This window comes from Seriola aureovittata, chromosome 6, assembly GCF_021018895.1.
Source record: "Seriola aureovittata isolate HTS-2021-v1 ecotype China chromosome 6, ASM2101889v1, whole genome shotgun sequence".
Lineage (NCBI taxonomy): Eukaryota > Metazoa > Chordata > Actinopteri > Carangiformes > Carangidae > Seriola > Seriola aureovittata.
In genome coordinates, this window is record NC_079369.1 from 11,979,319 (window position 1) to 12,007,282 (window position 27,964).

At 39.2% G+C, this 27,964-nt stretch overlaps 1 protein-coding gene across 3 annotated transcripts; it reads right to left on the minus strand.

Annotated features, from left to right (window-relative positions):
• Positions 1 to 1,426: 1,426 nt before the first annotated feature.
• Positions 1,427 to 27,940, minus strand: si:dkey-21p1.3 (collagen alpha-1(I) chain). 3 transcript variants are annotated; one of them, XM_056379578.1, is made up of 66 exons: positions 27,697 to 27,899; positions 26,463 to 26,624; positions 25,697 to 25,930; positions 23,120 to 23,221; positions 21,031 to 22,404; positions 20,293 to 20,346; positions 19,281 to 19,400; positions 18,783 to 18,821; positions 18,425 to 18,478; positions 18,232 to 18,285; positions 16,505 to 16,612; positions 16,325 to 16,378; positions 16,092 to 16,145; positions 15,963 to 16,007; positions 15,587 to 15,640; positions 15,428 to 15,472; positions 15,245 to 15,298; positions 15,117 to 15,161; positions 14,962 to 15,015; positions 14,501 to 14,545; positions 14,353 to 14,406; positions 14,187 to 14,231; positions 13,945 to 13,998; positions 13,741 to 13,848; positions 13,581 to 13,634; positions 13,434 to 13,487; positions 13,006 to 13,050; positions 12,864 to 12,917; positions 12,585 to 12,629; positions 12,276 to 12,329; positions 11,802 to 11,855; positions 11,669 to 11,722; positions 11,383 to 11,436; positions 11,165 to 11,218; positions 10,944 to 10,988; positions 10,740 to 10,784; positions 10,396 to 10,503; positions 9,159 to 9,212; positions 8,988 to 9,041; positions 8,764 to 8,817; positions 8,500 to 8,607; positions 8,196 to 8,249; positions 7,957 to 8,064; positions 7,711 to 7,761; positions 7,306 to 7,359; positions 7,134 to 7,187; positions 6,960 to 7,013; positions 6,694 to 6,801; positions 6,462 to 6,515; positions 5,698 to 5,751; positions 5,482 to 5,535; positions 5,349 to 5,402; positions 5,166 to 5,219; positions 4,950 to 5,003; positions 4,804 to 4,857; positions 4,597 to 4,650; positions 4,458 to 4,511; positions 4,324 to 4,377; positions 4,225 to 4,242; positions 3,895 to 3,957; positions 3,517 to 3,711; positions 3,250 to 3,385; positions 3,037 to 3,143; positions 2,738 to 2,818; positions 2,425 to 2,634; positions 1,427 to 1,961 (listed from the first exon to the last, which is right to left on the minus strand). In XM_056379578.1, exons 4-66 carry the CDS (start codon positions 23,132 to 23,134, stop codon positions 1,809 to 1,811), a joined length of 5,505 nt encoding a protein of 1,834 aa, XP_056235553.1. In that variant the 5' UTR covers positions 23,135 to 23,221; positions 25,697 to 25,930; positions 26,463 to 26,624; positions 27,697 to 27,899; the 3' UTR covers positions 1,427 to 1,808. The 3 variants fall into 3 exon arrangements, 1 of the variants encoding a protein (XP_056235553.1); XR_008828145.1 differs by lacking the exons at positions 1,427 to 1,961; positions 2,425 to 2,634; positions 2,738 to 2,818 and having other exon boundaries at positions 3,513 to 3,711; positions 27,697 to 27,926; XR_008828146.1 differs by lacking the exons at positions 1,427 to 1,961; positions 2,425 to 2,634; positions 2,738 to 2,818; ... (3 more) ...; positions 3,895 to 3,957; positions 4,225 to 4,242 and having other exon boundaries at positions 4,337 to 4,377; positions 4,597 to 4,672; positions 27,697 to 27,940.
• Between the last annotated feature and the right edge of the window lie 24 nt (positions 27,941 to 27,964).

The following is a 27,964-nucleotide window of genomic DNA, read 5'->3' on the forward strand; positions in this document are numbered from 1 at the left end:
TTTTGTTTCTCTTTATGGTAGTATTGCATCTCTGTTTTGCATCTCTTTGTGGTCATTTTGTGTCTTAACTGAGTTCTATGACTTTCAAACAAAAATACTAAGATTCTCTTCACACAGAGGCCCTGGCCCATGGACCCCCTGACCCTTCGGACCACTGGGCCTGGTAGGCCTGTTCGGTAATCCATCCATACCTGTGTTGCAATTAAACACAAATCAAGTACAAGAACACTTTTAACTGCAATAATGACAAAGATAAAACTATACTTTGAAGCCCGTCTTCAGATAATAAAGCATATTCACCTCATGGACCTTATCTATTTTAGTACTGCATATTTCCACATTTCTCCCAAAAAGTTGCAATAAAAAAAACCAACACACAGAACAATACTGCCACAATGAATGTGGGGCTTATTGGGCCTTACTTACATGCATGCATGTTAACTTAATATACTGCATGTAATATATTTCATTTGGTTGAGCTCTAATGTGCATAATCATGATAATATTATATTATCTCTGTTATTTGTAATACATGTAGATCTATATGCATGTCCCTTGAGGGCCACTGCCACACTTGACAAAATTTAACAAGTACTTAAAGACAATCAGGGGCAGAATGGAGTACCACGGTTTTCTGCCTATGTTGTGGATAGATTAAATCAGAAATTGTAGATAATATTTTTGAGGACCTTTGGAATACCCAGAGGTAAACGGCAGTCTGATTTGAAATATTCTCAAAAATGAGTTCAGTCACATTCAATCAGCAGTGAACTCTCAAAATTATTTTTGACTTTATGAAAAAACACAAGGACACATTGACAAAAATCCTGAACAACTACATTATCTATTAAAATGACCTTTCCAACAGAGCACATATATAACCACAGATTTGCTTCCAGACTGATTTGTGCATGATCAAGGGGCACAAACATGATCATGATTGGTGTCAACATGCATTTAGTAAAAGGAAGTCATATCATACTTGCATGAGTCAGTATGTAGAAATTGCCCTGTGACTCAGGCCATTTCAGTTGCGTAGGCTGCAGGCGTTTCCTGCCATAACACTCTGTGATGCGCTCAGACAGTCCCACCCAATCAAAATGGCCGTACATGTTTAAAATGTGCCCATGGTCACACAAATTGCATGGCAACTGTTGCCCAACTATATTTTGACCTCTGGACATCCCTGACCTTCGAGACTTGGGAATTGGCAGTCCAAACAAACTTTCATTTCCCATTCTGGTAACAGGCCTGAAAGTCTGACCTGTTGCCAATTCACTGGTACTGTACAAGTAGTAGTCTTTCATTTCCTACTGTGTGTGAGCTTATTCTGCTTAATGAACACAGAGGAAAGAACTATAATAAGTTCTGCATGTATGGTACTGTATGGTATTCAGTACAAATAAATCAGTTTCGCATGACTCAGTTTCATTCCACATTTAAAACAATCATTTTATTTTGATAGTGTTGCACATCATTCCCCTGTGTGGAGGATGAGACACTGAATACACTGACTTGTAAAAATTAAATACCACATCAATTTGATTTGAACATTTGGTGCCACATTAACATTTCGGACATTTATATAATGCTTCATATGGTAAACTCTTACAATTCATTCAGTTTTTGACAATTCAATAAATACACACAAAATACAGTACAACACTGAGTAAATTAATCCTAACAAAACTGTCCATGTAAAATATCTCAAAATCATATATCCCTGCTTTCGCTATGAAAATGATATTTACAGAGTTTAATTACACACAGGCGCACACACAAACAGCCACACACACACTACTCATTGGTCACAAGAAGCAGAGGGGTCCCAGGACCACAGCAGTCTCAGGGCTGAGGGGAGATAGTCCCCTCATCTCCACATCCAGATCTCTGATGGGAAGCAACTCCATATCTCCTCGATGCTGCTCAGTGCCCCCCCGAACCCTCACAACCACCTCCACCTGCAAAATAATCAGCCGGTTGAAGAGACATGGATTCTTCTTGAATTTATAATCTGTTCTGGTGACTGAACCCTTTTATGGCAGAGAATGGCAGGGTGGGAAATTATTTTTCCTGGAGCCTAAAATATCTGCTCATAATCTTAAATCTCCTATTGATTAATTAAATCTCCTTTTAATTATGTCCCTGTATCTATATTGCAATTACCTGGAAAGTGCCAAGTGTCAATACAGGAAGAATAGGCAATGTTGAGATAGTGTTTGATGAATTCACACTAATCGTACTTCCCTGATTTGTGCTAACTTACACCCAAAATCCTTGTAAGCACTTAATAAACTGGTAGATCCTTTCATTGAAAAAGAAAGGGCTACATCTACAGTACACGCACATCTGTGTCTTTCAGTTTCTGTTCTTGGGATGCCCTCGGCACATCGCTCTAACACTAATAAAATAGTTTAGTCTTACCTCACAGCCTTTTCTGGACACTGTCATAAGGTGTGAACCAATTTCTTTGCCAGAGTCTCCCAGGAGGTGAATGCTCCTATTGGTTGAATTAGTTGTGGCAGCAGTAATGGAGTGGTTTGCTGTACAGCTGACAGTCATGTGCTGGAAAGATGTGTGGCTTTGTAACCGCAGGAACCTCAGCTGGACAACATCCACACCAGCATACTCAAACTAAAGGAGAAAGAAATCATTCAGTTTAAGACAGAAGAAATTGTTCACTGTTCGTAGATTTAACAAATGCTCCTTATTCAGTCCTTAAATGAGTCAGTCTTACCTTGTTTCCACCATGTTGGTGACTAAACCACTGGAGAGATCTTCTTGATTTTTGCCTTTCTGGTTCCCACCTAAGTGTAATCTACACAATATGGCATTATTTATATTTTTAAAGCCATTCTTAGCACCACCTAATTCCATACATCAAAATTAGTGAATAGTTATGCCCTTCCTTCCCGGGCTTTATTTTTAATATTCAGTAAGCCCACACTTTATTTATTTGTTTTTGTCTTTGTAAACAACTTTATATACAGTATATGCTGCTTCCTCTACTTAACATCAACTGAAAAATCTGTGTACCTGAGACTTTAAAGGGTCAATACAGGTGGTTCCTCCTGCTGTGAAGTTACAGAACACCTTCAGAGCATCATAGGGGCAGCCTTGGTTGGGGTCCATGTAAAAGTAACCTGAAAGATAATCACCCTGAGTGTTTGTCCATCACAGAATTTGTTTTTTCATACAGTGTATTGTCAGTTACGGATTTACAACATGTGACCCTATTCAGACCCTCACCATCATTCAGATGTGGATGCACGAGTCCCAGCTCATGGCAGGTGGTGGCAGGGTCATCTTTGGTTCCCAGGAGCCAGCTGAAGGATTCCTCCGCCTCATCTCCTTGAAGCAGTCTTCTCCTCACCGGCCTGGGCCTCTACATTGGATTTCATCATTCATAGAGACAACAACCAATCATAATACAGCTCCTTGAATATAAAGAACAATTGAACGCAAAACGAGAACATTTGTAAATAAAGTGTACATGAGAAGAAAGCTTGTACCAACTTTTTGTTGTCCTCTCCTTTGTTGTCCTCTCCTCAGGAGGGTCAGTGTTTGTCTGGACTTGGGCACATTTTTCAGTTTAGATCTTGTGCTGGTTCTTGTTTTGGGCCTCAGCTCATTTCTTTGACCTGGACTTGACTCAAGTTTTGATCGCCGTCTTTGTGCAGGCCTGTGTTTGCCTGGTGCACCTGGTTTTCCCTGTGAAAGAAATGACTTTGACTTTAGGAGCATGGCACAAAGCTACTGGCCAATAAGCAGTATTCACAGCCATCAAGCTTCGAATACATTTTAAACCTTTACAGTATGTTGCAGTTCAGTTCGTTGATCAGGTCAAACATTTTTACATCAGTTTACTTGTATTGTGTCTGGAAAATGTCTTACTGGAGGTCCACGCTTTCCTTTCACTCCCTTTAGTCCTCTCCTGCCTTGGACACCTTTCACTCCCTGTTAAGGTCCAAACACAATCATTCTGTCTTGCACCCAAGGGTCAGAAGAGACAACTACAATTATCTATAGACCATCCACTACAAAGCTTAACTTACTCAAATTGAAAACCAAAACTGTGATGTCAGGATAGTGTCTTTTTTTGATAAAAACAAATATAAAAAACTCTTGACCAGTTCAGGTCAATGAAGATCCACAACCATAGAAAGTCAAAAACAACAAAACAACAACAACAAAAACAGAAAAAGGTTATAAATTGTCTCTCACCTTTTTTCCATGCTCACCCTGTATAAAAGACAATAAAAAATTACTTTAGTAAAATATTTCAGTAAACTATTTTAAATCAAAATTTTCAAAACAACATACAGGAAGTCCAAGGAAGCCTTTTCGCCCAGGTACACCACGATGACCAGTGACCCCCTGAGAAAATCAGTCAATTGATTAATGATTTGCCACCTTTTATAAAGACAGTACAAAAAGAAAAGTAAAACAAAATTTACCTGCCGTCCTTTACGACCCCTTCGACCTTTCAGTCCCTGCAAACCAGGATTTCCCTGAGATACAAGTTAGAAATGTGATCAACATGAAATTATGCTATTGCATCTAAACTGTTTTACATTTAAAACAATGCTAACCAACCTTTAGCCCCGGTGGCCCAATTGGTCCCAGGATCCCTGTGTCACCTGGGAGACCCTGTATATAAAGAAAAAACATTCTGCTCCCACAACAGTTATATAACTCTCGGACCATGCAATTAGAATTTATGTGTTAATATGAATTTCTGTTACAGAAACCCCATTCACTGTGAGGTGTGGACATGAATTAAACTGTATGCCTGACTTTTACCTTTGTACCACGATTTCCAGATTCACCCTTCTTTCCTCTCAGTCCTGGAATACCCTGTATCAATACCAGTGATGAAGCAGATGAACAGGTATTATGCCATGTGTGTTAGTGTCCTTTATATTGTGCTGTTAAACAAACTTGTATACCTTTGGCCCAATCGGTCCAGGAGGTCCATGTCTTCCTTTTGGTCCAGTTTTACCCTGAGAGATGCAATAAGACACCGCTAAGCCACATTTCTTAGCACAGTGAAAAGAAGAGATAAAATTGTACAATAACTAATCATTTTATACATATATTTAAGATTAACATGGATATAATTATAATTGTCACCTGACATTTAAATAAATCACATTATATTGTACCTTAAACCCTCCTGCTCCCATGTTTCCCCTGATCCCAGGAGGCCCAGGTTTTCCCTAGAATTTTAAATGTATGTATTACAACAAAATGCATCTGTAAACCACAATACAACAGATATTTATGAGTGAAGAAAATCTTTATTACGTTGTATGATTGCATGTTATCCATGACTTTATTGAGCTTACCATTTTGCCTGGCTGGCCAGGTGTTCCAGGCGCTCCTCTGAAACCAACATCACCCTTTGGGGTGAGCACAGGAGATATCTGAGTAAAAAGGTTGAGCAACAAAGTAAATTGCAGCATGGTACATTTTTCTTACCGGATCTCCTTCATTACCCTCAACCCCCAGTAACCCGTCCAAACCACTCAGGCCCTGAGAAAATAATCACAAAACAAGAAACCAATAATCATCGTCATTCAGTTTTAATGTCATTTTAATACTTGAAGTGAGCAAGTTTCCTGCAGCAGTAATTGAATTTATATATAAATACATAAATTTAAGTATTTTACAGTATGTGTGTAAAGGGATACTTGCAGGTTTTCCAGGTCTTCCAGCAGGTCCTGGTTTCCCCGAGAGGCCTTTAGCTCCCTACAAACCAGATTTCATTAGAAGAACTTAAGGTCCAGGATTCGACTTTGACAGGCCCAAAGTAGACTGTAGATTGAGTAATTAAATCCATACGTCTGTCCCATTCTCTCAGTAACACCTTCAGGAATTTGTTCAAATTTGGCACAAATGTTCACTTGGATTTAAGGATGAACTCATTAGTCAAAGGTCAACAATCAAGGTCATGGTGACCTGACAAAACACATTTTTGGATGTAACTCGCAATTTCATACACTAACTATGATACACTTTAACACAAAAGTCTAACAGGATAAAATGATGAAGTGATAATAATTAATATTCAAATGGTCAAAGGTCAACTTTACTGTGACATCATAATGTTCTGCAAAACACTTCAATGCCGTAAATCGGGGAAGGGGAGATTGTGACCATATTTCCTGAAACTCAGCTGGTTGGTGGATTTCAGGAAATCAATGACAAAGATCAGGATAGCTTGCATTAAGTCCCTTTGATAGTGTGTTATACACAATGTGAATGTAGGGTTTTGTTAGTATCAAGACATGTAAACTTAAAGTACTATATACAATATGTATAGTTTTTTAGTTCTGCCTGTTGTCTCATTTTCTATTTGAGAGACCAAGGTAGGTAGAGGTAGAGTTTAATTCAATTTCCATTAGGATTCTGTAATATTTGTATTGTGGGATCTGAATTGGAACAATCATAAAACTCACAGTTCTTCCACGGCCCCCCTTCTTCCCTTTCCTTCCAGACTGGGCTCTTTTTCCCTTTAAGAAAGTGACAGGAAATAAATGTCACAATTCAGCTGCTGATCAAAAACTATAGCTTGTCATGTGAACAGGCAGGTGGAAACTGTGTCTCCATTATGACAACTTTACTTTAAGAATTAAGAGATACAGTTTCTGCTTTAGATTTCATCTGAGTTTAGCGTTGGCTTCCTTTTACCTTTGGTCCCTGAATTCCTTTAGTTCCTGGAAGCCCAGGAGGACCAGCAGGTCCAGGTCGACCTTTACTACCTGGGGGGCCAATGAACCCCATCTTCCCTGGTGTGCTCTGAGAAATACAGTCACAGTCTTTAAATTATACAACAACTAAACTAAAGATTTCTGGAATTGATAAAATATCACACCATTCAGTAACACTTAAAGGTCTAATTACAAAAGCTGAGAATTGCAAACCCAATCCTTGAGAGTTCAAATAAGCTTTCTTACCACTGTGCCTCGTGTCCCAGATTCTCCTTTTGCACCTTTTTGACCCTTTATTCCCTGGGAAATACAGAGGATTATACACATTGTGTCACTGTCGTTACATCTTCATGCACACCATTAAATATGCTTGACCAGATTAACAATGCCAACAGGTTGCAACAGATCATGAAATCCCACCATGTCTCCTGTGATGCCTGGAAGACCGGGTTTTCCCTTCACACCGTGACGGCCCTGATTTGCGCAAACACACAGCAGAGACAGCATTAGATATCAATTAATTCCTATAGATGGACAAATCAAACCCATAGTGAGAACATTTCACTGCATCAGAATGAATGGTACGTCACACCTTTAGTCCAGGGATTCCGGTTTTGCCATCAACACCTCTGTTGCCTTGCAGTCCCTGAAAAAACAGAGGGGTATTTATAGCATGTATTTTATTTTGTAAAGTTTTATTTTTTAATATTAAAAATAAAACATGGTTACAGTCAAGGTCATACCTGAAGTCAAGATACATTTGTTTTGTATGACATAAATCAAAGTTACAACCTTGTAGGGCTTAACATAACATATTTAACATACCTACTTAAAATATAGACAGTGTGGCCTGTATGTAACTAAATTGTAACTTTCAACCCATCAAAGTCAACACAGCCATTTTTTATACTGTTATAAAAGTAGTTAGTGTGGAGTTTTTCAAGAATATTGTAGTAATAATAATAAATACATCAATGTCATGTCAAGTCAAACATACTGTTGTTGATGGTCCAATTTGTCCAGTAGGACCTATACTACCAGGGGGGCCCTGAAATGAGAAGAAGGAAACCTACAGAGTCTATTTCCAGTTGTGTAATATTGAAACAGGTTCAAACATTTATACATATTTTATACATAACATGAACATCACATGATGTGCTCATGATGCAGGGACTGATAGTTATTGGCCACCTACAAAATTTTGACATCATTAACAATCAAAAGATCCAGCAGTATTACGAACAGTTTGTCCCTGGAGCCCCCTCTGGCCTTTGACTCCTGCTGCCCCGGTCTTGCCTCCTGGTCCAAACTGTCCAGGCATGCCTGATGGACCTCTGGTGCCTGGCTCACCCTGTGAAAACGTTGTTGTCATCATCATCAGAAATCTTCTGCCAGATCTTCAACATTGACTTGACATTAAAGACAATCTAATTTCTAAGGTAATATCCTTCATCATTGTTTCTAACAGCTTACACGACTGACCTTGAGCCCTGGAACCCCCTGTTTTCCTCTGTCTCCTGGTGCACCCCTGTATCCCTGCAAATGAGGGTAGACAGAATGGAGAGGAACACAGTGTCTTCTTTTAATTCATTTTTAGTCCATATTAATATTTTACAGATCAGTGGCTGAAGAGTGCCTGAATTTTGAGGATTCTTAAGATGAATTTTCAGAGTAGAAACAGACCGGAAGATTTAAGGATGCGGATAACACTGCCCTGAGTAAAAAAACCTCCAAGGTAACTCCAATGTAATACAATTTTAATCAAAGCTAATTAACCCTCACCCACCTGTTTCCCTGGTGGCCCCTTTTTTCCCTGCAGCCCTTGATTGCCTCTGTCACCTTCAGCTCCTTTTGTTCCTTTCTGTCCAGGAGGTCCAGAGTTCCCTTTATCACCCTGTATTATTAAGTAAAAATTGATAAAATCATATTCAATCTACATGCAGGGCGTGTGTGTGACTCATGCTGTGTTTTGAAATATCATCAAAGGTCAAGATTTTTTTATTTCTATAAATATTTACAAACACACATTCACAAACTGACATTTACTCACAGATATGCCTTTTTGTCCAGCTGGGCCCTCAGGTCCCCTCAATCCAACTGGACCCTAAACACAAAAGCAACATTGTTATGCATGTCTTTTCATACAGTCAAACTACAGACTGCATAGGCCACTAAACCTGTGTTTTTAGATAATCTGAGTTTATTTTTTTTTAATAAGTTAAAATACAAAAGATAAAAATCAAATCTGTGAGCAACACAATCTAATCAATCTACCTCCTCACCATCGAGACCAGCAGCTCCCTCCTGCCCCAAAGTCCCTGTTGATCCCTGAAGATACAACATGTAGAGACAAACAGAAGCCACTGAGTGATGAATCATTAAATGGCTTCACAGACCATTGCAGTGCATTTAAACAGACAGTGCTAAGTAGAAGAAAAACTCAACCTTATATCCTTTGACACCAGCTGCTCCAGTTGGTCCTTGGGGTCCATCTTTACCCTAAATGTAGAGAGAATGAAGCAATGATTGCCCAAAAAAGATTGATGTACTTCATATGCCAGTCCCACTACATAGAAAGACACAAAGCTCGTACACAACAACTCGTCTTAGAGAACTTTTTGCTTAGAACTGTGAGTTTTGTTTATCTTAAAATTAATTAAAATTTGTATTTCACTGTATTTACAGGTTGTTGTTTATTTAATTTATGTGATCTTTATCATTTGAAAAAAACGTTCTATCATTTGTTGCACAATTATACAAACTTCTATGTGTCAATATAGCCAAAATATGTGAAAAGGATAATTTCTTATCATGATCAATTAGACAATATGAATTTAATATGAATACAGCTCTGGTTATGCTAAGACATAGTTTTGAAGTACAGTTTGTCACCAGAGACAAATATATCACAAATTGTCAATCAATACAGACAAAATTAGCCATATATAATGTGTTCCCTAAAAAAGATTTTGAAATATAGTGATGAATGGGGCAATTCATTTGCATACACAACCATGGTGGTTAAATTAATATAGCATGTTTAAATTTGAGACTTTTGAAGTACGAGCATAATCTATGATACCATGGATCATCACCCGAACGTCACAAGAGGTCTGCTGTTGGCCAACAGACAAGTGAAACTCAAAAGAAATTAGTATAAACGATCATCTTTTTTTTTATGGTTGGCATTTTGACTTGTTGAACATAAGTGTGACTGAGAAAAGCAAGTCCAGACCAGCGCTAGAGCACAATGATTCATTTTTGGCATGGCCTAATTCAAGAGATGACTGTAATGTAGTCATCATTGATGTTATCAGTGTCTGTGCACCGTGTCCCCCGCTGGGTATTCAGACTTGACGTAGGCAGCATAGGTGGAATTAGCCACATAAAATCAGCCTAATCATTTTGGACAGTTATATCTTTGATTTTTGTTTGTTTTCATTCTTAGCCTATTTTCTCCTTTAATTCTTCTGGTGGTTACGTTGACAGGCAGGTGGTGGCTCTGAGCATTTGAGCTTGTTTTTCATTCCTCTACAGCAAGTTAATGTATGAAATCACAAAGTTTGGCTGCAGGGAAATGTGCCACTTCTGGAGACCAACAACATGTAATTGCTCTAAAACAAAATTTACCTACTGAAACTAAAGATTAAACTTGACAACATAAGAATAAAAATAAACTTACTGGGTAACCTGTAACTCCACGAGGGCCCACTAGACCTTGTGGCCCCCCGTCACCTGGAGGGCCACGGGGCCCAATCTCACCCCATGGTCCAATGTTACCCTGAATACCCTGGAGGAAAAAATATATTCATAGAAATAGAAATACATTCAAACCAAGCACAACAATTATTCAACATCTGTTCACTTTCTTTGCATTTTATGGTGAAATAAGCTGATAGAAAGGAAGCACATCTATGTCTTCCATTAAGAGCCTTCAAATTGAATACAACATAATGCACACAATGTCCATACAGAATTTCTTAAAGTCAACCATATTTTTCATGAAGAAACTTGAAATCATCTTACAGGAGGTCCTTTGTATCCCTGTGGTCCAGACATGCCCATCTCACCCTGAAGCACAGCAAGGCACACTTGTTAGTAAGGATTTTGGAAGACCACTTAACCACTAACACTTAATTGACAGTGCATTGATAATGTAAGGGTATAAAGTTGCACTGATACAATATAAACTGTGGCATTGGAGTTGATAACAGGAAATAATTCACTTACTGGACGGCCTTGTTTTCCCCTTGGTCCTTCCTCGCCTCTCTTACCCTTCAGAACAAGGTCAACATCACATTAAATTGGAACATAAAATGTATATCATGAGTGGGCAACTGAGTGAAAAGATTTGACCAGTATGACAGAATGATGCAGACTGATGAACATGCAGATGAATGTCTAAATACAATACAGTATGACTAAATACAATGCTTTGAGATTACTCATACCTTTAGTCCTTCACCCCCTGAAAGTCCACCGGGGCCTTCTTTACCTTTAACCCCCTAAAGTAAACAAACAGCCCTTTAATCTCAGCACCATTATTACAATTAAAATATCACAGACACTGTATTATACATTATACTATGTCTGGTAAAATTTTTGGTTTTGCAAAATAGTCTGCACTGTAGCATCCTAAGAAGCCATGTTGTCATAGTGTGTAACTTACTCTCTGTCCTGGCTTTCCTTGTGTCCCCTTTATTCCTCTACTGCCAGCTTCGCCCTGTTGATTGAAACAAATTTAAAGTTAAATGAATTAACATCTCCCATCCACATCACATCCTGATATAATTTAGAGTACTGATTTGCATACAAGAGTGTGGTGGCACCCCAGAATCTCATATGAATACATAAATAATTGCCTCTTACTTCCCTGCAACTACTGCCATTTGGCCTGATAGAAAAGTGTTCGCCTTTCATGTAATAAAATAAGACAAAGGTAATGAGTTACTTACACCCTTCCCTACATGCCCTTGGAGGCCAGGAGCTCCTGTCTTTCCAGGTAATCCCTGTGGAAGATATTTTCCATAGTGTCAGATTTATGAGAAAATTTACTTCAATTATTATTATAAAGAGTTAAAAACTCACTTTTGGTCCTGTAGGTCCAGTTTCCCCATTCAGTCCATTTGCACCAATGGGGCCCTAATTGAAAGATGATATTAGTTCAACACGTATCTTTCTGTATCCTGGTTACTCCTTTGAATTAATTTCTGAGAAATGTAGACCATTATCTTAACAAAGAGAATACATAATTTCAATCTATAGGAGAAATACTGCAGGGGGCTGACTGAGCTTCCTAATTTATGTACTGATCTGTGTTTTTAGTAACACTTTATAGTTTTACACATATTTCCATGAATAAATCCCATGGCATGGATGTGGAAAAATCAGTCCAGGGTACACAACGTTCAGTATAAAGTTTATGCAGCTACATGCAAATGGAGATTCATGCAAATGTAGCCACAGCTAAATTTGCATAAACATCTCGTTTAGGAACTCTAGGAGGTGATGGGTGTTTGGACAAAGTTAGAGTGTTAACTTATTGTTGGTGCTTGGCCTTACCGGGGCTCCAAGAGCTCCATCCTGTCCTCTGTTTCCCAGATGACCTTGATTTCCCTATGATGGGATACATACAGACGGTGTGATGATGATCTTTTGGCAGTGTTTTTTCTGTGTGTGTTTCTTTTTTGGATGTAGTGGATGAAATATGTGACTGATTGACAAAATTCTCTAACTATACTGGCATGAAGGCTCACATGACATTCACTGGCCAATGCTTAAATGTACAAAAAGAACATCTTTGTCGAGATATTCGTCTTAGTTGCTCATAATTTTCTCTGGTGTGTATTATGAATGCTTAGTTGTGATCACCTTCAGGCCTTTAGGTCCAGTCACCCCTGGGACTCCAGGCTTTCCCTACATAAACAGTTTATACACACAGAAACAGAAATTAAATTAAAATAAAATAGACATGTAGACTAGAGTCAACAATCTATGAATACAATGATAGAAATATATTCCAAAGCTTCAAGTTCATGTTAAACTGTTAATAAAATCACATTAAAAATAAAAAATAAATAGTGAATATATTTTTGGACTTAACACTGCAGTCACATAAGGACAGAATAAGAAGTGTAACCACATGGGAACCTTAATACCAGGTTCTCCTTCATGTCCTCTCTCTCCAGATTTTCCCATCTCTCCCTGCAAAATACAACAATCGTCATCAGTATGGGTTTAGTACAATGATCAGCATCTAGAATGAACTTATCCTCCACTCATTCAAACTCACAATAGGACCCGGCAATCCTGAAAATCCTGCTCGACCTTCTCGACCCTTCAATGGGAAAAATTACCATAATTGATTAGGATTTCATTTTTGCTGGAAATAACTCCAAAGTAAATGTGACAGACAGCATCAGCTCAGACACTGTCAGTTGACAAAGGAAGGAGTGACACCTGTGGTGACCTGAGTGTAAGAGCAGTATTTTGTATGTCGGTCCTTTTTTCTCAAATTCAATTTCTGGTACCGAACTAGAGTTACATAAAAAAAGAATCTGTTCCCTCTCTCTCATAACAGCAATGACAAATTAATGTGGTGTGAGCAGTGTATATATTCTACACATGCTATTGACATAAAGAAAAATTGTTGTTTTTTTCTGTCAATTTTGGACTCATTCCACATAACTGAACCCATTCAGCATCCATCTTTGTACCCACCTTGTCACCTCGAGGCCCAGGAGCTCCTTGAATACCGCTTGGCCCTCGATCTCCCTACAAAACATACATGTGTAACAACAGCACAAAATATATTTTTTAATAGAAAAAACATTCTAGAGATGATTCTAACAACTTTGTCACACCCACCTTTGGTCCATCTTTTCCCTGCTCCCCTTGCTCCCCCATGATGCCATCAAAACCCTACAATAAAAATGACAAAAGAAATAAAAAAAATAAAACAAAACTTGATCATTACAGTCGCTATAGCATCTTCAGTGTCTTTATTCATTCAGTTCATTTCACTCACACTGGGTCCAGGAGGTCCTAGTGGCCCTGTTGGTCCTCCAAGTCCCTCAAATCCTGATGGGCCTTTACGCCCCTTTAATCCCTGTTTACCTGGAGGTCCTGGAGGCCCCTGTACACACATACAACAAGACACTGAACGGATTCACTGATCTGGTAAATGATCAGATCAACAATCAACTGAACAGACAGGAATGATCAAACTCACCAGGTCTCCCTTAAACCCTGACTCACCCTTGTCACCTCGCTTAGCTTTAGACCCCTGATAGAGAAAGTGCACGCACACACACACACACACACACACACACACAAACAGAAAACACCTGCACATTTAGGGCTGTTACAGTATATGTTACAGTAATGTTAAAGTTCATTATATATTGCCATAGATTTATAGATTATAAACATTTTAGCTGAAGTCAATATTGAAATTGCTTTAAGTAATCTTACGGGATCACCTGAGGGTCCAGGCTTTCCTGGATTCCCATTGGCTCCCTGTAATTACACAGACAAACAATGAGATCAAACTCCAACATGATAAACTCATGATATTTAAGTTCATATCTTCTCTGCTAATAAATAATGCCCTTTGAGAGTTTTGTTCCTGTTGTCTTACATTAAGTCCAGGTGGTCCAGGTTCTCCTATTGCTCCTTCATCTCCTAGATCACCCTGGTGAAACACACAGAGGTAACCCAAAAAATAACTGCAAGCAAATGCTGGATTTCAATATTTATTCCCGATTCTTTTCTTTAAGGGTACTTACAGGGTCCCCTTTTGGACCCAGAGGTCCATCTGGTCCTGGGTTTCCCTGAGAGTAAAAATATTGAGGTTGGTTTTGTTTAATTCAAAATGTTTTGTTCTCATGTGATAAATCTGTGAAGTACGACTGCTGAGTTTATGAGGAATGTTTACCAAACAGACACCCACTATTTTTTAATCTACTTTTTCAAAAGATTTCCATGAAAGTAAAACACATTACAGATTGGTCATAATTATAGAACAAAATAGAAAAGTAACCCTCCAACCCAACTGAAGACTATTAGTCTACTTCTCAAAAACAAGGAATTTCTTTTTCATGCCTAACTTGTTTATAAATTTTTGTCCCATGTTCATGGCCTGTATAGGACCAAATTTAAGTCCAATCCCCAGGCACCATTAACGCAAGTCTGGTTACAGTAACACAGTGATTTTTTTTCTGAATCTGACCAAATGGTCTTGTTTTACCTGAGGGCCACGGACACCAGGAAATCCAACTATACCACCAGGACCTGGCTCTCCCTAAAGCAATGCATGTACGTATAGATTAGACTTATATTAAGGTAAGTAAATGTCATAGGCTTATCATTATTCAGTCTCTGACAGAACATCTGTAAGTGTACCTGCAGGCCAGCTGCTCCTCTAGGACCCAGTTCACCTTGATGACCCTGAAAGCACAAAATATTGTTTTACAAATATCTTTTTATGAATTAATTTGGATTACAACTTGATTGACTAGTTGTGTACTTACTGGAGGTCCTTTAACCCCTAAAACACCTTTTAGTCCTCTGGGGCCCATTTTGCCCTGAGAAGAAGACAAATTAAAAGATGCTCTTCTTACTTGGACAGTGAATCTCATTGTTTAATCCAAACCAATTATTTGATTTAGTACAACGTCTCTGCGCAAGTACATTGTTATTATTATATAACTTACAGGTGGGCCTGGTGGTCCACTAAAGCCTGGAGATCCAATCTCTCCCTGAAATCAATAAAAAGCAATAATGGTTGTGTTCATGATTTAGAATATTTACATAGCTATTGTTATTTAAAGAGCTATGGATAATTGTCACCCAGTGAGCTGGGTGGCACTGACCAGAGTTCCTGATGGTCCTGGAAAACCAGGAGGACCCCTAGCGCCAGGTACTCCCTGTAAACACAGGACCGTTCAGATGTTGCACTGTAGCCATTTACATTATAAGCCATGAATCATTTTAGTGACTGCTTCAAAACCATCAGTAGAAGTTCTGTTGTGCTATTAGGCTCAGAGCTGATGTGCCGTTCAATAGAAGAGTGTACACTCAGGCAAAAAAGAAATGTTTTTGTCTTAGCATCAGCATCAGCATCAGCATCAGCATCATTTTTAACACAAGAAAATGTTTAATTTATTTGACACTTGACTTTATAATAACTTAATAATGATAGGGTCACCAAAGGAGCCATTGTTAAAGAGTAAAGTCATCTGCACTTACTATGTAGCCAGGGAGCCCAACAAGGCCTCTGACTCCTTTATTTCCCTGCAAGACACAGAAATTACAATCACATATTTCAGTCCTTTACCCCTTAAAAAGACTGAAGGTGTGTTGGATCCTGAATCTGACCTTGTGCCCTTTTTGTCCTCTGTCTCCCTGTGGTCCAGCCTCTCCATGATACCCCTACAGTCAGAAAAAATGTGATTTGATCAGCACATACATATAAAAAGTGTGTGGTAGCTGCAAAAAATAAAAAGCTAAATGCAACAATACTTTCATAGTTAGACAGAGAGATATGACACACATACTTGGGCCTCCATTATTTAAATCCCCATAACATTAGAAGTCCAGGCCACTCTTACCCACTCACCCAGCTCCCCTTTACTGCCCTTCTCTCCTCTGTAGCCTACGGGACCCTATAGGGTCAAGCAAAAAGTGAATTTATAAAGCTGCAACATGATTGCACTTACGAGTGGAAATTTCATATGAGAGACAAACTATAAAAACACATACTTCTTTTACATGTCTCTCAGTGGATTTACCTGTTCTCCAGGTAAGCCTGGACGGCCTGCCTCAGCATCCTTTCCTGGGGTCCCGTCTCTACCAGGCCGGCCCTGGGGACCTGGCAGACCCTGCGGTCCAGGACTGCCCTGGAGCATAACACAACATGTGATGCAGTTTGGCTGCTGACATGAGAACTTTCATTGCAGAAAGACAGATAATAATTTGATAATATCTTCTGTTCTACTTATTACAAGTCAGTGATATTGAATTGTATTTCATTCTCTTTATTGTATTCTTAGTGGGTAATGTAATATATTTATTAAAAGCGCATTTAGGGGTATTATTTATTTATTTTTGCACATGCTCACTACCATTGTAAACGCTCAAAACCAGTAACTACACCATAGCCACCACCCATAATGCCACCCTAATATTTCCCAGCAACTACTTCACACACCTACTTAATTACAACATGGCAAACAACCATGTAAATCCAGCAACTGCCTGAAAAGGCCTAGCAACCATCCAGGTCACCTAGCAGTTAACTAATACACCATAACAACTACCTTGAGACACCTATCCAAAATGTGAATTGTACAATGGGACAGTCAGTCTTTTTCTCGAGGGTGAAAGGGAACCAAGTAATGGAGTAATGGAGTAAAAAGTACAATATTTTCCTCTGAAATGTAATGGGGTAGAAGTATAAAGTAAGTACAAGTGCCTCAAAACTGTACTTAAGAACAGTACTTAGTGTAAATGTACTTAATTACTTTCCACCATTGCTAATACAATTACCTAGCCTTCAACACATGGATTTATTATTGTTGAATTACCAAACGAGGAAAAACTCCTGGAGACAAAGGGGGTGACTATTCCAAAAGCTAATATCAAAAAGGTAAAAGATAAACTTTGACATTTTATATTGGTAATTTAATTCAACATTGAGAATGAAAGGACATGCTATCAGCTAGCTAACATCAATTAGCTAAACTGTAACTTAAAGCAAAAGTTAAAAACTAGCTAACATTAGCGTTCATTAGTAGATACTTGACATAAATTGAGAAACTCTGAAAGTAAATTGTATTAAACAAACTAGATAGTTAGCTACTGCTACTTATATTTACCTACAGAGTCTCAATTTGATTGTGCTACGCACAGGAGTAAAGATATGAGCCACTGATCGGGGTGAGGCCAGCAGAGGAGATATTCAACTAATGTCAAGGTTAAGAAATGGTACGGTCCACTTTAGGGGTGTGTCAAATCATATTACAAGATTCTTCTATACACGATTATGGGAAATGTATTGTAATATTTACAATTACAGGCGAGAAGGATATATAAATGTTTCCACCCTCCCTCCCCAAAACTGTTGTTTTTACCTTTTTTGGGCAAGTGTAACTCTGACCCTATCAACTATCTTGCAACACCTTAGCAACCCTTGTAACACCCTAGTAACTATCTAGCAGCACCATAGCAACCAGTTTGTCAGCAGTACAGGTACATTATTCCATCTTCTTCTAAATATGTCAACTCAATGCGTTTTCAATCAAAATCATAGGAGTTACTTCAATGTGGATTCATGTCATATTATAATGTACTGTACATGAAGCTTGGCAATGCCTTTCTAAATGTCTACTACCTGAAGAGGTGTAAATAAAATAATCCTAAAGTGGTGTGTGATGAAGTCAGCACAGCGTACAGTATGCTCTCAAACAAAACCTCATTGTAGACTCTGATCAGGTGAAAGTAAAGCAGAGATACCTACAATTTTCCCTTGAACTCCCTTTGGTCCTTGCCTCCCAGTAATTCCAGGTGGCCCCTAGAATACAAAATGAACCACAGGAATCCTTTCACAGTCTATTTATATTTGACATTGTTATGGTATGATAAAGTTTAACCCTTGACAGCTGTTTAAACTTTGCCTTTTCAAGTAATCCATAACACTTTTGTCTACTTACAATTGGTCCGTCATCTCCAGGAGGTCCAGGGGGCCCCAGAGGCCCCTTAAGTTTCTGAGGATGAAAAAACACTCATCTGTTTTGCCTCACTCACAACGTGTCTACATGGTATACATGTACCAATATACATTCACTATTATTCATATATGCATACATGTTCACAGACATTTGGTCATAGTATTTTTATACTGACTTTACACTGACTCACTGTAAATAAAGTAATCATGTCTGTAAGTATGTTGTTACAGTGACATGATATAATAACAAAACACAGATTATTAAACAAAATGTAACCAAAGATATGGTTGCCTCAGGAAAAGGATTTCAAGTGTGTTTGTTCTTTAAAATAAACACGTACAGGCCAGGAAGACACCAACTTGTTGTAGATCTTCTTTTTCTGCAAAGAAACAACATGAAAATATCACATGTGACACTTAAACAGACTTGCAGTGGAAATAATACAATTTCAGAACAACAACCCAGGCACTAAAAATGTAATTATGTGCTAGAAAACATGTGACTATGTAATACAATATGTGTCTAAACTAGTCAATTTTATTTATAATAATGCAACTGATGTTAATTCACTTGTAATACTACACATATCACATGTCATGTTTTGCAAAAGCTCAAAACACCAATGGACAAACAGAAACCCTCAGTATCTATAAAACTAGGCAAACATTAGGAAATACTTTGGCACTGTACGTGTCTTCAGTAAACATATGTGTCTTCAGTAAATTGGTATGCCATTTGTTATTCTATCATCCATATTCATACTCTCAGCATACATTTTAACGTGTGTGTAGCACAGAGGTAGTCTGGTTAATAGTGTAGAGCCACAACAACAGTTTACCTTGAAAGCCTCCCATGCTTCTTCAGAGGTTTTAAATACGACAATGGCAGGCATCCCAGGGGGACCAATGGGGCCTCTGTATCCTGTCCGCCCGGTCCTGCCCATAACACCTTGATAGCCCTGAGAGGACAGAAAATAATATGTCTGTTTTGATTACATTGACTACAGTTTTGAGGAGCACTGCCCAAAATAAGAATATTTCAACTCAGTTAGATAAATCAAAGATAGTCATCTGGCAAAGTGAAGAGCCAGGTTACAATAAACAATAATTAACTAGTGAACAAGTCATTTATGTGAAAATAGGATCCATAGTTTTGTTTGGTTGAAGTAAAGCAGGCAAGTTATTAGACCATTCCCTGTTTCATGTAGGCTCATATATTTAATTGATTAGTGATATTGAATATAGGTTGTGCGGAGACAGAATTTAAAGTTTAATTTAGTATTTTATAGTTGGGGGAATTAAGGATACAATCATAGACTATTAACAGTAAGTTTGTGAGAAATAGCTGCCTACACGTGACAAAGACAATGCCTTAACAACAACTGCAAACCTACCAACACATTTAAGAGACACAGAGCTACATGAACAAATCCTATTGATATCATATAACTTGTTCGCCACCAGACGAATGTAATTTTGATTTTCACCTACTTCTTATCTGTAATACGGTTAACACATTTCTAAGAAAGTTATGGGGATTTTTTTCTATGAATTAAGACACTTGCTTTGTGTGGTCTGAGCTTGTCTGCTGCCCACAGCATTACAGTATATAGGGGTTTGGTGCGAGCAGCGAGACTCAAGAATGTAACCTCCTTTATTTGAGACTGACAGGCGTCTGTAAGCAAAAACAAAAAGCTAAAAGAGGCTAAAAACAGTTAAAAGCTATGTACGGCAGCATAGTTGGGCAGTATGTTGGGTAATCAGATGTTTCTGAGCAAGACTTTCACATACAATGGGCCATTTCATTACATGTTAAGACAAAAATAAATGTAGTTTTAATTTTACACATACTTTGTCTCCTTTAGGTCCTGGTGGTCCTGGTAGTCCAGGAGTACCCTGCAATCCCTGAAGAAAGAGTGAGGAAGAACAAATAGATCTGGATAATTGTCAGAAATTGTCAAAAATAATATAAAATAATAAAAGTTACAGTAATCCATTATGATTTATTGATAAAAGCAGGGTGGGACAAAAACTAATTAAAAACATTTCAAAACTTTTTGAAAGTTTATTATGTTTGAATTCTGGTGAATCTTGCATTTCTTTCTTTCTTTTTCTTTTTTTCTTTTGCAACAATGGGTAAGAGTTAGGGGAGTTTGCAAACGTCTGATATAAAAACACTGGTTACTTGTCTTTCAGGGATACAGTACCATAGTTTAGCCTGAGGAGGGAGACAACGCATTTCATTGAAGAGTACAACCCATCCGTTTTGCCACAGATGGGAAACACACACACACACACTTGCGTGACGTTTCTAGGTGCCAGAATCGACACAGGTATATGTTGCCATCTCAGTCATCAAAGCAGCTCCATGCAAACTGAATTTCATCCAAGGTCACGACAGAAAATGAGACGAGAATATCACACAAATGTGATTAAAAGTTCCTATGTGGTTTGATTATTGTTGTATGTATGTATTTATAACATCATTAACACTCACGTCCTCAATACCATTGTGAATAAACTTGACGTTTAAAGTATTACAAGGCCTATAATGACACAAGTTACTGTTAAAAGTAAACAATGTCTTACCCTTTGACCTCTGAGCCCAGGTCTTAGGCCTGCCCCATGATGTCTGACTGAGTATGTAGGGAGCTGATTGGTTGCTTTGACAGTCTGCTGCGGAGATTCGGTCTCTGATTGGACTACGGAGACTTCATTGCTGAACTGGGAGATCCAATCAGATGAAGATTGATTATATTCCTCAAAGATATCAGTGTCACCATCATAATTTTCTTCTTTTATATCTGCATCTCTTTCAGCTTCCTCCTCCACCCCTACATCTATTTCATCTTCATCCGTTTCTCTGCCACTCCCCTCGTCTGAACCGAGAAGTCGTGGTTGTGGTGATGTTTCTGGTTTGAGTAAAACACTTTCCAACCTGTCTTCAGTTTCTGTTTTTTCTTTAATTTCTCTGGCTGAAATATTACCCATCTCAGCTGTGATGACCCTGCTATTTAGTGCTTCTTTGCTCTGTAGTGTGGGAGTTATAGCAGTTAGGTTCAGGGCTAGTTCTTTATGAGGCGCAGCAAAGTTCTCTGTCACTGCTGCCTCCGGTGATATGTCTTCTGTTGCTTTAAAGGCTTCAAGGGAGGGACTACTGACTACTGAAACTGGAGGTGTAGCCATTGTCGGTGAAGTCTCCTGTCCTGCCTCCATTACTCTTCCCTCAGATGAAGGGTACACAGTGGAAGCAACAATCCCTGATTCTGTGTCGGAGCCTGTGATAAGAGTAGATGTGATAAAAAACTCAGAGACCTGTGGCCCATTGTAGAAAATTATTTCTGCACTTGCAGTTTCTGCATCTCCCCTTGTGGATTCTGCTGTGACACCTGGAGCTGTGGGGTTCACAGGTTGAATGATTGGGCTTGAAATGGCCGTCTCAACACTTTCCACGACAGATGCACCATTACTTGAAGAGCCCTGCTTAGCTGCACCTGACGGCTGATCAACTTGTCCTGGGTGCTGAGGAGTTTGAAGTGTGTGTACAAAAGGAGTCCTGATTGTAATACTCCCTTCTGTTGTCCATGGTTCCTTCATTGTCCCTGACATTTGAGGGTGTCCATTAGTAATCTGCTCATGTCCAGACAGAGTGAGAGGCTGTGGTTCCTTAGCTCCACCTTGAACTGTTTCCTCACTCACAGTCTTTTGTTTGTTTATTTCTCTGTTGGGTGAGCCAGTAGGTTCAGTGTCCATGCCAGTCTGGGTTTTCACTACAGCTTTGGTCTCTCCTCCCTCTGTGTCTGGAGCAGCAAGTGACTTCAGAGGGGAAGTGTTGCTCATTGGATCCAGTCTTGGTGTCAGCTCAGTGAGACTGGCCTGCAGAGTCGTGTTTTGAGGGGAATTTTCTGGTCTGGATGATACTCTAATGCCAGGCTGATCGGTCACCTCATCTATGGCTCCAACCTCATGGGAAAAGTTTAAATAAGGAGAAACATTACACTGTACCCTCAACATGAATTGTGTTTGCTAAATTCTTTATTAAGTCTCCATTTTATAGTCTTTAGTGAGACTAACAGAGATCTAATAGCAGGATATGCGTTCAAGTTTTTATCAGTAGATTCTGCACAATTTTGTAATTGCTATTATCCTCAGTCGCATTGTAGAATAGCTCTAAAACAACAATGCATTCAAAAGTTAATTAATAAACAGTAGCACTAACGAGAATGACAAGAACACTTCTAAATTCTAAAGTCAAATTACAGTTTATTATTCGTCTCTCTTTGATGATGTGAAAAGAATATGTTCAGAGATGTAAACACACCCATAGAAAAGTGCTTCTGGTGGAATCACACTCAAGTGTAACATGCAGTTACCGTCCAAAACAAATCAAAATTTTTTATGATGCTGAACCTCTCTGAGACGCTGTGTGGCTTCCACACAGACAGGAATTGTGCACATATGCTTTAACCAGCAGAGTACTAGCACACACACACTATCTCAGGTAGAAGAGACTGCATTTCAGCTGCTAATTAAATTGTGTTTATTATTGTCTGTTATGTTCGATAGAACATGTCTAGTTGTAAAGTTTACAATATCTATCAAGACATAAACTTTGTGAGTAAAACCCAACAGTTTAGAGACCAGTGTTTTGTTCCTGTCAGTAGTGTGTTGTTTGTACCTGTGTGTCTGTCATGGATGAACATGTGCTGCTGTTCTCTCGACAGTGCTGCTCAGCTGCTGTAGGATCTCCCAAGACAAAGATCACCTCCTGGATGATGCTCTGAACACACCACAGACACACAAATACAGAAGGCAGAAGGTAACCAGACTTTCAGCTTCAGTGAATTTTATGTTTATGGGAGCAGTTGGTTTATATTGCTGTCTGCTACAGTGTTTTTTTTACCGCTAGGGGGCAACAAAGTCAGACTTATTCAGATCTGACACATTTTATACAGAACTTTTAAAACCATACAGCTGTGATACATACATATAACTTTCAACTACTGTAAATTAGAGCTTGAAGAGTGAATAAGGAATTTTTCTTTTGGAGTTAGAGTCTGTCTGGCCTCCATCCTCATTGGTCTCATTGGTGCTGTGGATCACATACCACTGCCATATTTTTATTTTATTTTATCCATTTTCACCCAGAGAAAGTGGAGAAAAAAAGTTGTAGAGAAGAAATGTAGAGACTTCTAGCATGATTGTGTGCATACCTTAATTAATTTACTTTTCTAAATATACTCATGGATGTGTAAGAATACGACTCTTACAAACAAATAACTAAATAATTTACTAAACAACTTTTCTTGTAGCTTACTTCTGTAAAATGCTCAAAGACCAGGCCTCAGTCAGAATGAGGAGAAACGCAGACATTAAGGAGGACAAATAAATCAATACCCGGACAAGTGTGTCCTCCATTTTGTAAATAGCAGCATCACTGCTTCAGGAGATACTTTACCGTCAGGCCTCACACCTCATCCTCATTTGACTACAACTAATTTCAAGGCCAAACCCGAGAGCTTCTGTGCGGTGCAATGCTTAATACAACGGTGACAAAGAGGGTGACATTTTCTCAATATCCTTTTATGAGGTTCACTTATTGAAGTGAAAATCTTTCCGTCTCTCTCATCCTCTCACATGTACATGTAGGAAACCCTCAAACCTGATGCAGAAATATTTGAGCTCCAGGTAAAAAATGCAAAGCCAACAGTAATGTCTACATTTACAGAAAACCACTCAACCCCAATGAAATACTGAATGAGAAAAGCTGGTTGAACATAATAGTCAAGTGTTATACAATAATGTATCTTGATTGTTTTCAGCCTTTTTTGGCTGAGTAAGAAGATACAACTCAAAACGGTAATACTTCACAATTACCCAGATGTCATCAAACGCTCGGAAATAATATTTCAAAATTGAAACAAGGTCTCAAACTCTTTAAAGAGTCTGGAGAAAATATTTTTCTAATAATGAAATGTTTGCAGCAGTCTTTCCAGAGCCCTATCTATTCCTAATCTGCATAGGCAAACAAAAACTAAAGACATACAATTCTTTAGGTTCTTTCACAAGCTGTCAGTTCAAGTTCCAGCATTTTAACATGAATCCATCAACAACAATTTCTCAAAGACAAACGATACAAACGGACTTACACAGCTCAATAGCAGCAGCACTACGGCAGCTCCCTGCATGGCTTCTGGTAAAGACAACCTCTGGACTCCTCTGTCTGTCACGTTACTGTCTGTAAGTCAAAGCTCCAGCCTGCCTCACACACTCCTCCGGGGGCTGCTCTTGAAAAACACACACCCCTCCCTGGAGGACTGAGCTCAGCACTGGCTGACCACACGTTTGAAGCCCAGAGAGATGACAAACTCGACAGCCAGACATCCAGAGTCTCACACAACCGCACATGTTGTGACAGCATGTAAACACAACACACGCACACACAGACACACAGATACACACACACAGACACACACAGAGACACACACACACATATACGTATACAGTATCCCTCTGCTTGCTTTGTCATCACAGTGCCAGACAGATCAGTGTCCACCACTTAATCATCAGTAAGTGGCTCACGCCTCAGAGTGTGAACATCAACAGACACTGTGGTGTGTTGTCTACTGGACCTGTTGCTATACAGCAGGTGTCAGTCCTTTGCTACCCATGTGGTCCAGACTGTTACAGCAGATCCTCGCAGAGGGAAAGTGAAGGTGAGACTTTATAGAAAACACAGCTGTCACTGATGTGGGCCTGGGATGAGCAATTTTACTGACCTCTCAGCCTTTTTGGCAGCAGCCCTTTCACCACCATTCAATCCACACAAGAGACTAAATCTACAGATGTGTCAACTCAAGGTTGACGAGTAAAATCCCTCTAAAACAGTTAAGTGTATTCGTACTGGAAATCCTACTTCCTCCAAAAAGTTTTGAATAAATGCTCAGAGAGGATTTTATTATATCGTTGATGAGATCCTTAGATAACAAATATTTCAAAATGTTAATCCTCTTCTATAGTAGATGTCATGCTTATAACAAATTAATGAAATGATGGCATCAAATTTGGTTTCTTCTCCACCAAATGTTCTGCTTAATTTGCCATTGAACTTCACATTGAGCCCTCCCTCCTCCACCTCTGTTGTCCAGGGTCAGGAGGGGAGGACTGTGGCCCAGGTGAGGAATGTGACATGAGGATCAGAAGAGCGAGGGGCTGCTGCCTAAGGAAAGTTGTGCCGGGTGAGGTTGGGGCTTACGGTAAAGGGTATGTGGTGAGGACGTGAAGCTCCTCCCAACGGGCCCAAATCGTTGATGTGTGGTCCCGAGCCGTGACACCAGGGGGTGCTCTCCTGTAGACAGCAGTCCAGGTAAAACTGCAGTCTGGACAGAGAGATGGACGGGGAGAAGCTGTGCCACAGTCCATCAAAGATCCTCCATACAGGTTTCTCTACTGTCTCTGAGTCTGTCCAGGAGGAGCAGCAGCAGGAAACCTATCAGACAGACCGGGGAGAATTTTAAAGCAAAAAAAAAAAGGATTTGGTGTTTCAGAAATTGATAATGTTTCTGTTACAGCTTTGCTCCAGCTTAAAGCAGCTGTGTGTAGAATTTGACTGAATGTGACCAGTTTTGACACTGGGATTTTTTTACTGTTTTTTATGTCCCATGAGAATAACTTGGTTGTAATAATGACACACACAGTAACTTTAAAACCAGATTAGGATCCACTTTCAGGCTTCATTGAGGAGTTTATGGTGGGGCAACTTGTCTAGGTCTAAAATCTATATTGACCCTAAAAGCCACCTAATATCAAACCAATATTGTTGTTTTTCTACATAAATTATATGTTTTCTAGTCAATTGATTTCCCCACACTCTTTCAAATCCGAACATCACTCACTCAAACATCATCTTATTGTCCACGTACAGGAGTTAATAATGTTATACTGACATTGATAAAAAAAACAATGCTCCTTCAAAGCCCCTGAAAACTTGGTTTTGTGTATATGTTGTTGTGTTTTCTTACTTATGGTGTTCCCGAACACTGACGACAATGGAGAGTCATGGCCCCACCTTCTGCTGGGAAAGCTCCTCCCCCTCCTGCCCTAAAATAACCAATAGCGTCCTCTCCTCTGACCAGCGTTGACCCAGACGCAGACGCATCAGCACACTCAGCTCATCTGGAAACCTGTCATGTAAACGTTAGCACATTCACAAATGAATGTACACATACAGAAGAGTCTCCAACACACACACACACACACACACACACACACACACACACACACACACACACACACACACACACACACACACACACACTTCTACTGAATCATTCACTGGACATGGACGGTTGTGAGATGTGTATACAGGACAGTATAGATGTTAAACTCACGGTGGTGGTGTCACAGAGAGACTGTCGCTTCACAAGTGAATGTAAACTGTATCACAAAGCTGACAGATTCAGACGGCATTAGCACTCTGTGCGTTAACATTCAAGGTCAAGTTTAACACCAAAGCCTTGCGCTAAATCCTTTTCAACCTACACATCCTGTAAAGAAAATCCACCCGAGATAAACAAGTTCACTGCAGTCATGTGTGACCTTGTCCACTCTCTGAAAAGAAAAATGTTTTTCCTGTAAAACATGCATTAAAATGGTCAATTTACAATATATAGTGGGATGGCTGTCGGTATTTAGTTTAGTGTGTATGGTATAATAAGATAGTAACAGGCTCTCATAATGAAGAGCAGAGCAGCATAAAAACAAGTTGTAGCAGATTATGTTTCTCTCATTAGTATGACCAGTGCGTTTTGGTGGATGCCTCACATCTAACACTAATAAAGCATAACAAGGTTAAAGGTCTAATGTTTGAGCTAATCACCTGAAATTCTACGTTTATATTCTACCGTGACAAAAACCAAATGCTGCACACCCGATTTCAACCTGATGCTACCTGCTGAATATTCAAGTTGTAAATGTAACATAAACGTAACAGACAACATCCCAAATCACTCACTCATTCACTCGAAACCGACATTACTAATTCAACTGGCTGAGTAAAGCTGTCAGTGACAGGCAACAGATTCTGCTTATGTGGTGAATACAGTAATGATGAGGGCCAGCTTCCTGTCAGTTAGCCTACATGTTGCTTCGTGTATCACTGCTTTAAGCCAGCTGAATTCACAAATAAATGAACATATGCAACATTTGTTTCCGCACACAGCCATCAGAAATGGATCAAACTCAAAGTCAGCTTACCTTTTACACCTGCGGAAGACATGTTTCCTCTGATCGACCCATGATGCTTTGCTTTAGGATGGAGGTAACACTGCTGTGGTAGCCTGTCTGGTCTCATCAAAACAAACAAGCTTGAACCCAGAGCATGTCCTCAGGAAAAACTGATGCTGCCTGGAAGAACATCTCGGCTGCTGTCCCACATGGACCAGATGGTAGTTCCTAACTGGCATCCCTGTCTTCACACAAACACACTCAGCTTACGTTCTGATCTCTCAACAACAAACTAGAT

Bases quoted from the DNA above. Each gene is read 5' to 3' on its own strand.
- si:dkey-21p1.3 (XM_056379578.1), bottom strand. The intron at 13,635-13,740 runs GTGAGTGAAATG...TTTTTATTGTAG, and splicing joins TAGGACCTCCTGGACCCAGT to GGTTTTGATGGCATCATGGG. The intron at 3,712-3,894 runs GTAAGACATTTT...TTTCTTTCACAG, and splicing joins AAGGAAAGCGTGGACCTCCA to GGAAAACCAGGTGCACCAGG.